The sequence below is a fragment of the Drosophila montana genome, unplaced genomic scaffold (genome assembly GCF_035044405.1).
Source record: "Drosophila montana isolate Dmon_TW-CO22-7 unplaced genomic scaffold, ASM3504440v1 contig_1761_1, whole genome shotgun sequence".
NCBI lineage: Eukaryota > Metazoa > Arthropoda > Insecta > Diptera > Drosophilidae > Drosophila > Drosophila montana.
The window spans coordinates 409294-424348 of NW_026996690.1; the positions used below are offsets into that span (position 1 = coordinate 409294).

The window sequence follows — 15055 nt, forward strand, 5'->3', positions numbered from 1 at the left end:
AACTGGCAGCAAGCCTCCAACGCAAAGCAAGTGGCTCCACTAAATGTTGTTGTTGTCGGTACAAATAAGGCGACTGCACAATGCAAGTTGTTGTTGCACCTCAACGGATCGTAAGTGTGGGTGGGAGGGGGGTGGGGGCAGCTGCAGGCAGCGACTTACCAGGGGATTAACTCAATTGCACTCGAATGTCAACCGTTTGCCGACGGCAACAAGTTGCCAACCAGCGGCAAATAACTTAATTAGCCATGAGTGCTATTGTTGCAGTTGTTGTTGTTTGTTATTAATGGGTCATTAGCCAGTGGCAATGAAGAGGCAGAGGGATTAGGAAGGGAAGGATTGCAATTAACAGTAGATGTTTATATAAAGAAAATGTGAGATATTTGTCATCATTTGGTTTACTTAACACGGTTTCCATTAATTGTCCCTAACAGAAAAGTCACATTTCAATCCTTCCGAGTCTTTTCTAAAAGCAAAACGGTTAACAAAAAATGTATTTATTATCTTAACCAAATCATCCCTTCCTTTCAATATTTTGCTTGACTTTTCTTCTTTTGGAGTATATTCAAGTTTATTCATTTCCATATAATATTGAAACATTAGAGAGATTCTAGAAACAACAATGAAACCAAGTTTTATTATTCTTTTTATTGTTATTGATGACAAAATGTTAAGTTGGTCAATATTGATCACAACGACCAACAACAGAACAACAGAGCATAAGCAAAAGGATTGAGCAGTTTGTCTCTATAACTATGTCAAAAACCTTGCGATTCTATCAACAGCAGATTTTGCTATCTCCACTAGATTTGCAAAGCGCTCGTCCCCAGTCCGAAGCTGTAACTACTTGAGAATTATAAGCAGCGAAAAGACAGCAAAGTTAGCAAACCGAAAATATACTCTTCTTAGCCTAACCCTAATTTTATAATTGACTCTGTTCAGGTCTTTCGCCAACTTTCTTGTAAATCAGTCTACTTTTATTCGCCATTTTTTTTTGTAAGATACATCTTAGCCCCCGCTACGCCTCGTGTGTAGGCCTGTTGTTTCAGGGCTTTTGTTTTAATTCGGAATCGGGTTTTTAGTGTCGCATAATTGTCGTTTCCTTTGAACTGCAGCGCCTGCAATTTGCTTATCGCCAGCGATCGCGATTGCCAATGGGGAGCTCGACTTTGGCTCGTATACTTCGTGTACTTATTGTTGTAGCCGTTGTTATTGTTTATTTTGTTTTTGTTGTTGCTGCTGTTGTTACTGTTGCTGGCGCTGTCTTCTTCGCCATTGCCGTCGCTCTGCCGTGAGGCTCGAGTACATTTCAATTAATTAACATTCAGCTGCACATGCGCAGCGAGGCTGGCGACGCTGGCGACGAAGTCGTCGGTAGCTTCAGCCGAGTACTTGTTGCGGCTGAGACTGTGACTCAAAAGCGGATACCGAAAATTGCTGATTGCGCCAGATAAATTCATTTACAGCGGTTAAATGCCACCGGCGGCGCACATTGCCAACACTTTCGGGCGACAGAGAGAGAGAGAGAGAGAGAGAGAGAGACGTCGTTGGACGTGGACGTGGACTTGGATGAGGCGGCGTCTATTGCGCATTTCAAATGAAGCGGCAGCGGCAGTGCGACGCAACCAAGTCCAAGTGCACTCGTAAATAGTACGAGTATTCATAGTACTACTATTCATTGTTGCTGCTGCTGCTGCCACATATTGAAGCTTGTGATTGACAACAGCGACCCGTTGATGCTTATCGCTGGACACGTTTCTTGCCTGTTTGTCTACCCCCCTGCCTGGCCAACTTCTTGACTCCCATTGGCCTCCATGTTGGATTCATGTTCGTGTCGTACTCTGCAAATTGTCATGTTGCTTGAATTGAACGCGCGGTCTAGGCAGATGCCTATCGTCACGTCACGTTACAAATTTATGCCAAGCGACATTAGAAAAATGATTGTAATTAGCCCGGTAAAGTACGAGCCAAACGAGCCATATAAGCCACACACATGAGCAGCTGACTGCCACGAGGGGGCAGCAAAGTGCTGGCAGTGGGGGCTTTGGCTGTGCGGAGTTGGTTGGACGCAGTTGGTAGTGGCTGGCGCTTAATCCTCAGCACAAACAGCCAACGGCGCCAATATCCTGCACACGCACGCACACTCACACACATACACACACACACACACACACACGAGGACATATGCCAGCGGCAGATTATGAAAGGCAACCCCATGTAAAGTGTAAAATGTCTTAATGATAAACAAACAGAAAGTTTGTGGTGCCCGTGTCTGGTTAGGATTCGAGCTGAGCACGAAAGTGCGTCGGCGGAGAAGGAGGATTCACATTGATGGAGGGCGTTTGGCAAAAGTTGCCACACATTGTTGAAATCGCACAAAATCTATGTGCGGCATCCAAACACAAAGAATAAAAACATAAAAACTGTTTGAATGCCAGGCGACGCTTCGATTTTGTACACGTGGCGTATACGTAATATTTACTAGTGGGTTGCACAGTGAAGCAATTTTGAATATGCTGATTTAAATCATAAGAATTAATTTAATATTGAAAACATTTAAAAGCACATAAGCTGCTAACTTTAGCTCGCTTATCCCTTTCTAAGGAATTTTTAAATATAGTTTCAAACCGATTTAGTTAAATTCATTTATTATAAATATTTGTAATTTGAGCGCCATTTCAAAAGACTTGTACCACTGTGCGTTGTCATCGCTTGGTTGCTATTTGGAAATTTATTCACAATTCTTTATAGACGAGTGTTTTTTTTCCCCCTCTTCCATTCGCCCCCTTTCTCTCTCACTCTCTCACTGTTTTTGCTGGTTACATTGAAATTGCATGTTGGCACGCAAAGGTTGTTATTATTGTTGTTGGTATTGTTGTTGATGTTGTTGCCACTGTTGTTGGTGTAATGTCTTCTTATTATGCTGCGACACTGTTGCGGTTTTCCATACGCGAACCTGGCCAACGGGTCTAGCGATTGTGGAGGGGGGTGGTGGGAGACGGCTGCTCGTTGGTTATTGGTAAATAAAGCGTCTAAGCGCGCAAATTTTGTATAAAAATAAAATATGGTTTCACTATCAGTGGAAGGGATCGTGTATGCGGCTAATGCTAATAACATGCAATTTCCACCAGCAACAACACGCATGCATGCCACACAGTTTTTCCAAAAAGGAAGCAGGTGAAAAGTATTCCATTTGCATGAACACCAACCAAGCAACCAGCAACCACCCTCTCCCCCCCCCCCCCCTTGAAAACCACCCAGCAACCAGCCAGGCAACCAACTGGCGACGTCGCCGGCAACCCGCAGAGGCGCACCAGAGGCGAAGGTGTTGAAAATTAGTAACTGTCTGTGAGCTCAATTCTCTGCGCCGTGGACGATGGCGGTGGCCAGGCGGTGCCAGCTACCATCTAACAGCTGCTGCCGAGATAGTTGATTGCGATTGCTGGGATTGCTCATACTACACAGAGGGGAGCTCTGAATCCTCACATGATAAGACCCCAAGAGAATAGCTCGAGTACGCAAAAAGGTTCCGACATCATTCCAAAATCCATACAGCAGTTGAGCGAAATTACATGTGGAAAATGAGTGGAAATTAGTTTCAGAATTATATATAATTTAAAATAGCATTCCCCTACTCTTCCTACAAACCACAAAAGGTTCCTTTTTTTGAATCAGATTTTTTATTGTAATCTGCCTTGGGACAATAAACAAATTGCTTAGAAAATAAAGTAAGATATAATAAAACTTAACAGGATTGAGCTCCAATCAGTTCTAACAATATACATACATATGTACATTACATTATAGTTTGCTTATTTAGCTAAATATATGACGATATGTGGAAGATCCAGCTCATGTAATCATTTTAAGAGTCGTGCGTCCCTACTATAAAACACAAAAGGTAGTTTTAAAATATTTAAGTAATGCTCCTATTTTATATTTTAACACACACTATGATAAGCAACGATATTTTTACTCCACTGATCTATCATATTTGTGTATTTCAAACATGTCCATATTCGCAAGTTTTCCATCGGTTTAGAAATCAATCTGAAGTATGCCAAAAACAATTCGTTTAATCTTCATCTCCAGTCGCAGATCAGCTAAGAACTTGGCGCTGAAATAATTTCATTTCATTTGCGTGCCATGGAGAATATTTCTGTTAAGAACTGGGGAAACGGGCGGCTTCGTCTGACGACAACTTTACAATGTGAGCAAAACGAAACAGAAACAACAACAACGACAAGAACAGCAACAACAACAAGAACAACTATGGACAGACGGAGACAGAGGCAAACATGAATAAAATTTGCTTAAAAGTGGACACAACGAGCAAATAAGCAAGAACGAGTGCAACAGCGGGGCAGGCAACGAGAGGGAACGAAATGGAACAGTACAGAACGAGTGCATGAGCGAGAGGGAGTCATTTGAATTGGAGACAACGCTTGGACTTTGGGATGTTTGTAAATGTAGATGTGAATGTGGATGTGAATGTGAATGTGGATGCTTAATAAAATAATGCGACAGAAGGAACGACAATGACAATGATGATGATGGCAATGATGATGATCGAGTGAGTTGTGTGAGTGTGTTTGTGTGTGTGTGTGTGTGTGGGTAAATTTGCTTGTGTGTGGCGCGAAGTGAATTAATGGCTTAATTGAAAAATTTGTTCTCACCACAAGAGTTTCTTTGTGCGCCGTCATCGCCGTGGACAAATTGAGCGACTATCTGCAGAGTTGCCACACTGACCCGATGGCAACTCTATTTAAATATATGTGCATGTGCGATGTTCCCATCGCTGGCATCTTTGACTTTGACACCTTTTTTGAGCATTTCGATATGAAAGAAATTAGCATTTCTTGCTGCCCAATGAATTATTGAAGCAATCGCAGGCACTCAAAAAGTGCAAATCAGAGAGAGACAGGGAAAGAAGGAGATGAATCTCTGGCAGAAACGAGTTTCGCCAACTGGCAAGGAGCTGTCTGCCCAGTCGACATCAACGTGTTCGTCGTCTTCGTTCCACTGGGGCACTAATCAATTTCATATCAATTTGTAAATTTGCAATAATTACGATAATTAGCTGCGAGTATCTGACGATTCCGATGCCGATGCTCCACGTTCTGCGCCGAGAGACAGACGGGCGCAGAGAGTAGGACTCCGTCTGCATCTGGTACCTGTTTTGTATTCGGCTCCAAATGCATTCAAAGAATGCGTCGAGGTGATAATGAGATTTTTCAATTCAATAAAACATCAGCATCCACGACGATTCCACATTCGTATTCGCATTCGCGTTCGCATTCGCGCTGACCGTTGCCAATTTTGGGCTCGCACATTGTCGCGAAATCTCTGCATGAATATTTCATTCAATTTACACTTGGCTCGGGGCTTTTTTGCTCGCCTGCTCTGTGGCCAAAGGGAGCTGGCCAAGGATCTTGCAGCAGCTAATTAAGTAATTTTTTCTTCTTGCCCTGTATTTGTCTTGGCAACTGCTGTTGATTTTGCGCCTCGGCTGCGACTTGCCCCATCTACCTACCTCCCTGCCTCGCGTCCGCCCTCTCGCATTGCCTTTATGGCTGCTTAATCAACACCCTGTCCAGCTGCTGCAAACTTGGAATTGGCTAGCGGGTCTGCTGTTGACTTTTTCTTAATTGCTTCTTACAGCCGATTAAGTGCCACAGCCACAGCCACAGCAATTGAGCGCTGGAATTGGGTGCAATCGAGCTTGAAATTGTGGAAACTCCATCTTGCAACAGTCAATGCTGCAAATGGCAACATAAACAAGCGGGTTCTCCAGTAACTTAAATACTGATTAAATTGATCGCTAACTTGCGCACTTTTCGCAGTATTATTCTACAAGCAAAACTTTCGATAACTGTCAATAAACCATATACCAATATCTGTTTTAAAATTGAGAATGAAGCCCGTGTATCATTACAGTTCAAAGGTGCATCTAATAATAGATATTAATAGAGCATAAGCCCCCGAAGAGTTATCGCTTATAATTCCCAATTCGAAAAAAAAGTTCATAACACTTTTAACTAACCTTTTTTCAAATTGTTTATCTCTTTGCAGGTAAAACCTCGATCCCATTCGTTTCATCCAACTCAAGTGAGTTTTAGCAAGAATGTAAGAAAATAACAAATCCATTTTAATGCAATCCCGAATTGTAATATTACTTAGATTTGTGTAATTAAATGAATGTGCATTTGGCACCCTCCCGCGTCAATTTGAACCCCGCTCGGAAAATGGAAAAACTTCAATGGCTTGAGATAGCATAACTTGCAGGCCGCATGGCGCTGCCAACGCACTTGCGAGCGAATAAAAACCACCCCACAAAAAAATAAAAGGGAAAAAGTAACACGCACACACACGGGAAAACTTACCCCGTGGACGGGGTTGTTTTTCCGTTTTGCGCCATGCGCTTGTGAAAATGAAAATGAAAATCTACCCGAGCTGTGCGTCGGACTGCGATTACGTTGTTTTAATGCCATTTTTAGTTTTTCATCCATATGGCCGTGCCGTGCCAGACTGGCTGGCCAGCTGGAACGGCGTTTCAGCTTATCGGCCAGGCCGGGCGACTGGTCAAGCCGGGCCAGGCCAGGCCATGCCAGGGTTGCCATCAGCTTCTTCTAGGCTGCTGCGGCCCGAGTCGCTTGTTGCGTTGGTTATGGTACAGTGCAGATTCCTCGTTACGGATTTATCGTAGCCCGCACACACACACACGCATACACGACAGTGACTACTCCCGTGGGCATACAGCTAAATCTGTGTATCTGTATCTAATGTGGGGACAACTCGGTGGCCATGGCCATCGAGCATATTGTATCTACAAGTAGTCGCTGCCAAAAACCGATAGCCAAATTGCAGTTGAAATGTTTTTATCGATTTAACAGCTGCGTTTCGCATAGGCGGGGGTTACGTTTGAGTTTCGATTGGGTTGGGCTTGACTTTGGCCGAACTGGGTGAATGGATGTTTGGCGTGTGTTGATTGCCCCGACAAGACGAAACAGCCAAAAACTGTTGGCAAACACAGCGCCATATAACTGCCTAAAGAAAAGGGGCAGGCTATCAAAATTGAAAGTTAAACACAGCTCGGCGTTGCCAAATAGATATCTATTATGCACTAAATACAGATATGAGATTTACAAAAAAAATGGGTCGAGATCTACATTTATTTTGGAAATTTTGGTAATTATATAAGCTGAGCTTTAAAGTTATTTATTATTTGTATTGTAAATTTCAAAGCTCTGCAATTTCTAGACTTCGAGCTCGCAGGGAATGTGCAGAGATATTGTAGAATATTTCCATAAAAACTATTTTTATTTATTGTTAAATTCTAATAATAAAGAACTCACTGATTTTCCCCACATTATTGCAACATTTTCCATTGTCCGCATTTAAATGACAATTTAATTTAATTAAATTAATTAGCGAGTGCATTTTGGGTAAATATTTTTTGCATTTGGTTTTTAGTTCTCGGCCATTTGTAATAATTAAATTAAATGGCCAGCTGACTAGGGCGCTGGCTAACAAGGGAGCGGTCGCGGGCAGAGGGGGTACTGAAATTTTTTTAATTAGCGTCAACGCCAATGCCAACCGTTGCCAGCCGTCGCCTGTGGCAGCAGCGTTGGCGTCGACGTCAGCGTCGGCGTCGGTTGTGCGCTGCGGTGTTGCAACACGTGCACAAAAGCTGAAGCCGAAGGCGTGGCCAGGGGAAGCGGCGCCAGGCCCAAACCCAAGCCAAAACCGAGGCCGAGACTGAGGCCGAGGCTGAGGCTGAGCCGCAGGCCTGTTGGTTAAATCCCCAATGGGATCTCCACGTTTCGGTGTCGGTTTCGGCTTCAGTTGCTGTTTTGTGGCTCTGTGAATTAACCGCGCGCAGCAACAGCGAAAACTACTTTGGCAAGGTGTCAGCTGCGCATTAGGCACACCACCCCCACCACCCCCTCAACAACGTCCCCGGCGACCTACCTATTCCCCGAATCCCGACGAGGCCTGCTAATGGGCGTGTTTGTGCCGCAGGGCGGTGACGCTGGCAGCTCGTCATGTTGCCAACTAATTTCATGAAAGTTGACATAGAAGCACATGTGAAATCAGGCAGACGAGGGTGTTGCGGAGGGGTTGCCGGTTACCGTGTAGGGTGTAGGGTGGAGGGTAGAGGGTGGGGCGGGGTGAGGCAGCTCCGCAACAATGCCCAATGGAATTGTTTCATTTGTTGTTGCTTTGTTGCTTGTGCTGTTTTGTGTGGCGTTGACTAAATTAACATTGACGTGTGCGTTGTTGTTGTTGCTGCTGCCACATGTTGTTGTTGTTGCCACATGTGGCATTTTGAACAGCTCGTTGCTACGTTTCTGCGTTTTTATGTTGTTGGTAAACCAAATGAAATATTCACACATTTTCCATTTTATATTTTGACTTGTAGTTGTCGCTCCATGTTATGCGCCCCTGCCCAACCACCCCCCCGGCTATCCACTGTTTGGCTTCCTGCCGTGTTGAAGTTTTACGGCCGTATATGAATTTAACATTTTGTGTGTGCTTTTTGCGGGCACCATATAATTATCATATCATAGAGCAGAGGGCATGGGTTACACGGAGCACAGTCTCGGGAGTGCAATGAGCGCGTCCTTTAAAAGCGATTTGGGGCCCAGGCTCTTCTGGCACATTAGCATAGATAGGAGCATGTAGCCCTGTAGACGGGTTACTCGGGTTCTTTCCGCTGACTTAATGGCAAACAAATGAAACTTGAAAACAATTTCGCTTCAAAAGTAGTTTGCTTAGACTTAAATACGCTTTGCAAGTTAGTTTAAACATTAAACAGAAAACTTGTTTCTCTCCTGTTTCCTTAGGATGATGGTTAATGTTCACGATCCTAACCTACTTTTTATTGTTTCTGCAAATGCAGTTAAACTTTACAATATCAAGAAAAATGGTTCGAGTTTGCAAAATATATCATAAAATAAATTGAACGTCTCAAGTTAATCAACAACTTGACCGCCAGATTGTTGTTGGTACACCTCGATTGTGTCGCCATCCTCCATTTCTAGGGAGGTGGGCGTGTCAGTCGCGTTCATCGGCTGTCCATCGAAACGAAATCGGACCACCTGCATCGAAAGGCCTGCGCGGTCACAAAAGGCTTTCATTAGTTTACCCAGACGTGTGTGTTTCCTAATCTTGAATTGCAGAACCGCTTGGTCCTGGCCCAGGACGTACAGGTTAATGTACCCGCTTTCAGACTTTCTTCCCTCCGACATTTTCCAGTTTTTTTTTCGAGTTTCAATTATGTATCTGTAGTGTAGATATTATTCAGGAATGTGACAACTTGTGAAGTGACAATATTATTGAAAATGAAACTTGAATATATTTATGGTTGAATATCCAAAAATGAGAAAGAGTAGTTGGTATAAAAAAGGTAAGAAAATAATAATAAAGTTACGTTGCAAGAAGACAAGCCGGTCACGTACCGATATTCAAGAATTTCAATCTGAAGAAAATCAGAGTTTCATGGAAAGATGTTGAAGTTTAAGTATAAAATTTGTTTGATAAAAAACACCCAAACAAATTCCCATTAAAAAATCAGAAAATAAATAAAAATATTAATTGAAACCAGATTAGAAATTAGAAAAAACTAAGGCAAAATAAAAGCGGAAACAAGAATATTGAGTTAAAAAGAAATTATAAAATGTAAGTAAAAGGTCTTAGCTCGGAATATAGCTCTTGAAAATAGTTCAGGGTATTTTTTTCCATTTCACTGCTGTAATAATTTTGACAGAGCAGAATCGACTTATAGACAAAAATATGGTTTGTGATGTACATAAAATATTTATATATTTTTTTTTGTATTTGGGAATAAATAAATAACATTTATTGTAATTAATACAAACAATAAAATATGCAAATTTATAGAACTTTATTTGATATGAAGAGCGCATTTCAATTTCATGCTGGAAAATTTCGCCAAAATATCTTACATAAATAAGTCTTTAAGCCAGCTATGTATGGGAAATAAATTCACAAAATTGATTTTCCTTAACTATATTGATTATTTATTATTCTTCCATTTATATAATCATTTGGTATACTGCTTATATATTGTTTTTCCGCTCAGTATATATTCCATATCTCTGGGGATATAGGTCCGCACTATATTTCTATATCTGTCAGCCCATAGGTAGCTTGAATTAAGATTTTCTTTGGCCTAAACCAATTTCGAGTTCTTATTTTTTAATTTTTTTGGTTCAGTGCAAATGGTATCAATTAAAATCTTGTTTGCCGCAGTGCCAGCTAAAATATAAAAAGATACATTTATGAAATGCTCAGCTCAATTCTGCACTAGGCTGCGCATTTGCGCTTGTTAGGTTGCAATTTTTACACACAATTCACTTAAGCGAACACTTCAAGATGCAAAAGACACAGATACATATGCAGTTGCACTTGCAGATACAGATACAGATACAGACGCAGATACACTTTTTCGCACCGAGCGGCACTTGTGTGAAATTTTCCTTGCTGCAGCTGATTTCTCAGTCAAGTTCAGTTTGCAATTTGTTTTTGGCGCGCATTTGATTTGCATTGTTGTTGCTGCTGTTATTGTTGTTGTTATTGTTGTTGTTGTTGCTGGTGTTGCTGGTGCTGCTCCCGAGGCATTTCACGCTGCGCTGCATTTTCTTTTTGTCGTTGCCAGGCGGCGGCGCCGACGCCGACGCGGGCGCGCCCGAGACGGAGCCAACGAGCCATTGCCAGACGGAAAGACGAGCTGACAGGCGGAAAGACGAACGTTTCAGGAGGGGGGGGCGGAATGGGAGGACGAGGGACAGACAAAAGCCAAGTCAACTCAAGTCGTGTCACGGCAGCAGCAGCGGTCGGCGGAGAGAGTGTTGGAGAGAGGGGAAGGGAAGGGGGTGGGGTCTGCTACTGGGGCGGTCGCGTTTTCCATTTCGTTGAAGTGGAAAATATTTTGTAAATATTTTTGTGTGTTTTTCTTTCGCTTTTCCTCGCTTATTTTCTTTGATTTTCGTTTTGCTGCTGCTGCCTCCGCAGTTGTTATTTTTGTAAAGCTGTGAGTTTATTTTTTTATTTTGTGCCCCCCTCCGCCAACAGCCCGCACCAGCACCCCCTCGGCAACCGCTTGTTGTGTTTTGTATTTTTACAAATATTTTGTGTAATCTTTAAAGCAGACAATGATGACAGCGACGACGATGGCGGCATTTTGTGTCACATCCTGAAAAGTATTCTCCCATTTTGCTCAGTTGTTGTTGTAGTTCTTATTTCTGTTGTTGCTGCTGGCAAAGTATTTAAGCACGTGCGCACAGTGGGGCCAAAGTCTCACAGCATTTATATGGCCCTAGGGCGGCACGGCCGCCAGCCACATCCCTTTCGCTAAGTATCTGAATGTATTGTGTATCTGTAGCTGCTGTGTATCTGTATCTTACGCTAAAATGGACTCATATTTCGCGACAGGGCTGTTAGTCAGCAATTCTGTTTGGCCGGGTCCCGAAGTCACTGAGCCTGTCATGACATTCACTGGCTCTGGGCGACTCTTTTGCGTTTTGTTTTAGCATTTCTGCCAGTTGGCTTTGCTTGCCGGGGCTTGCTCATATTCTCTGAATAATGCGACACAGAAACGGAGAACAGAAAAAGAGAGAAAAAAAAACAATATATAGAACAAAAGTTTTGCTCATGGCCTGTCGCTGTCAGAGAAGTGTCAGGCGGCAAGTTGAATAGGACAGGGATAGAGACAGGGCGACAGCGACAGGGCGGCAGTCGACATGCGATGGGAAATGGAAATGAAATGGTTGTGGGAGGGGTGGAGGGAGGGGGAGTAGAAATCTCAACGATTTGAATAAGTAAATAAGCATCTATATGGATCAGGGAGTGGAAGGCACATGGCGGCAGATGACGGTGACATTGTTAATAGGGCTAAAGATGAGCGAAAATAGCACTGAATAATCAAATACCCTGCAATCGGTGAACTACCCTAGTTTATTGTTCCCCGAAATAAGTTTACCCTGGTGCTTAAATATGAACAATTCCCTGTAATCGGTAAAAGAGTACTTTAATTATCTACTGATATTATTTTCACTGCTGCCTGAATGTGAATAATAACCTATAATGGTTGAAATATTAGTCTACTGACATTAGATTCAACTTCTGCCTAATTATGAACAATAAGATACCCTGCCATGGTTAAAGGTCTAGTTTAGTTGTCTACTTACCTTAGTTTTAACTGCAACAACATAACAAATATTTATAAATTAGCCTGTAATCGGTTAAAGACTTATTTAAAATACCCTTTAAACGGCAATAAGACTCGTTTATTTTCCACTGAAACAAGTTTCAACTGGATCTTAGATATGAATAAAAAAAATACCCTTTAATCGCTAAAAGACTCGTTTAACTGTCTACTGACACTTTGCTCAATTGCTGCTTAAATATAAATAATAACAAGTACCCTGTAATCCGTAAAAGACTCGTTTAATTATCCCAACCATTACTTTCAAAAGAACAGAAAATACCCTATAATCGGTAAAAGGCTAGTTTAATTATCTACTAAATATGTGCTTCCATTTCCTTTTCTCTGTGATTCCCCCACACACATTTCCCAATTAACTAATAAGATATTATTGCTGCAATTGTAATAGAGATTGTTCGATAGTTAGATAATTGCTGGTTGTTTTCAACTAGATTAAATAATATGACAATTACGTGTGGATTCTATGACAGCTCCTGGCGGAGTCTTACGCTTCGCTCCGATAATCGCAGGCACTTACTGACAATTAGGCAAATACTCGTTTATAAACAGGCCGAAATGTAACTGAATGACCTAACTTGGCCGCTTACTTCGGGCCTAAAGACGCTCGCCGTCACGTAGACAAGGTTAATTGCTCTATTTTGGGTTAGCGTCCGTCCATTTTCAGGGCCTGTACGCCTCAGGTATTCTATTCGCACCTGTGGGCCACAGAGTTCGAGGCCTTGACTGTGTCTTACGCAATTTTATCTGCCTCTTTTATTTTTTGGAAAAACTATGAGCAATTGCATATTTCGGCTTTGGTTCTTATGCAATGCCAACTTTCACCTCGTATCCCGCTGATTTGGTGCGCTTCGTGGGGAGTCCAAATGTTGTCCAAGGCAGGTTTCTAACTGTTCAACCTTTTGGCTGTCCTGGTTATTTGTAGAAATTTCTTTTCAGCCGGCAATTTTTTCAAGAAAATCATAGTTGAAATTAAATAAGGTTTTGTTCCATCCATAGTTTCGGTTATATTCACGAAAGCGTAACAATTTGTTGTCTAGATAATTGAAAAATATATAGATTATATCTTTCACTCTTTCTTAGTCATGAGCATCTAGGACACGGCGAATATTATTACATATATTACATAAGATCTTAATATGCTGTTCGAAATAATAAAATCAATTGGAGCACAACAAATAGATAATATCAAGAATTTTGTTTTATAATAAGTTTGAGAGTACAGATCTTCCGCAGAAGCGAAGGTAGAATATGTCAGCAGCTTTTCTATAGCGTTTCTTTTATTTAGCCTAAGCAATATTTTTTTACAAAAGTACTTTTACGATAACAAAAAAAGTGAAAATGAACAATTCTGATGTCTTCCCAACGAGCGGTATTTAATTTCAAATACTAAGCAATAATCACCTTTTGACCTTTTGTATAACTCAAATTTCTAACGGCAAATTAGCCGACTGGTTCGCTCGGTAATTCCAGCACAATTTCCGAGCTGCTCATTAATTTGTTTCGTCTGCCATAAAATGTGTTATTTATGGTCCGAGCCTTCAATTTAATATACAACATTAGCTATAAGGCAGGCGAAATAAAACAAAAACAACAAGAACAACAACAACAGCAACAGCAACAACAGCAAACTAAAGAAATAATAAAAAATTATGTTCACTTTCGTTTGGGCAATAAAATGAAATTTAATTAACACTTAAAAGTTGAACAAGCGAAACCGAAAACCCAAGCGAAAAACTGGCCTGCAAATTGTTGACAACATTTGAAGTAAAGTCGCTTTGTCGTTGGTCAATGGTCAAGCGGTGTTTCAGTGTTTCGGTGGCTCAGTGGTTCGCTGGTTCAGTGGTGCGCACTTGAAAACTGCACACGAAATTATAATTTTCACACGCAATCGCAACTGGGAACTGGGAACTGGGCAACTGGCAACTGGACAACCGGAGTTGGGGCTGCTTGGAATGGTGTCTCTTGTAGCGACTGCTGTTGTTTCTTTTTCTGTTTCTTTTTTTTTTTGTTGAGCCCGCACTTAACAATTCAATTGTGGAACAATGTTACGAGTGAGGCAAGTTGGGGAGGCACTTAAACGTGCTCTCTCATTAAAAGACAACAAAAACTAAACAGACGACAAGCGTTCGCATTTGCACTTAACAAGAGCAGCAACAGCAACAAAACGGCCAGTGACAAAAGTCGATAAAGCTGCAACAGATCTTTGCTTATATGTTATATAGTGCTACCAGCTGCCCCTTGCCCATGCCTTCCCTCATCCATCCGCCCCCTACCAGTCGTCATTGCGTGCGTGAGCAGGCTGGTGCGTGCGTGCGTGAGTGCATGAGTGCGTGTGATGTCTGGCCCTGGCTCCAACTGTGGCACAGTCTCTGGTTTTGGCCATGCGCATGCGTGCGTTGCGTTTACGCATTGCTCGGCTTGTAATGAAGGCATTCCTCATTACAACACTGATGGAGGACAACAACACAGCGCTGGCCATGTTGTTGCCAATCAATTTCCAATAGGCAACGGCGCAGCATTTTTCCTCCACCTGCCAATCAACGGCAACAGATGAAGTCCAGTGTGGACAGTACAGACAGCGCACAGGCACCAACGGATCACATGGAGCCCAGCCAGCTAGCCATCCAGCCATCCACTTGACTTGCTCACCGTATTGGCAACCTACCTGGTGCCCTGGCGCGTTATCACAACAGGGGCAGCAGGGCCAGCGAAAGATTGATCGATCGCTCGATCGACGGGCCGTGCCATGTTGCGATGGATGATTCGATATGATCGCAAATTTATGTATTGTGTACATTGTCAACATTT

At 42.3% G+C, this 15055-nt stretch overlaps 2 protein-coding genes across 5 annotated transcripts in view; one reads left to right on the forward strand and one right to left on the reverse strand.

Annotated features, from left to right (window-relative positions):
* Positions 1 to 15055, forward strand: part of Antp (Antennapedia) — a 129030-nt gene that overhangs the window by 93930 nt on the left and 20045 nt on the right. The window lies entirely within an intron of this gene.
* Positions 8535 to 9322, reverse strand: LOC135440983 (small ubiquitin-related modifier 3-like). The gene has a single exon (XM_064700414.1). The coding sequence runs from the start codon at positions 9246 to 9248 to the stop codon at positions 8973 to 8975; it is 276 nt and encodes a 91-aa protein (XP_064556484.1). The 5' UTR covers positions 9249 to 9322; the 3' UTR covers positions 8535 to 8972.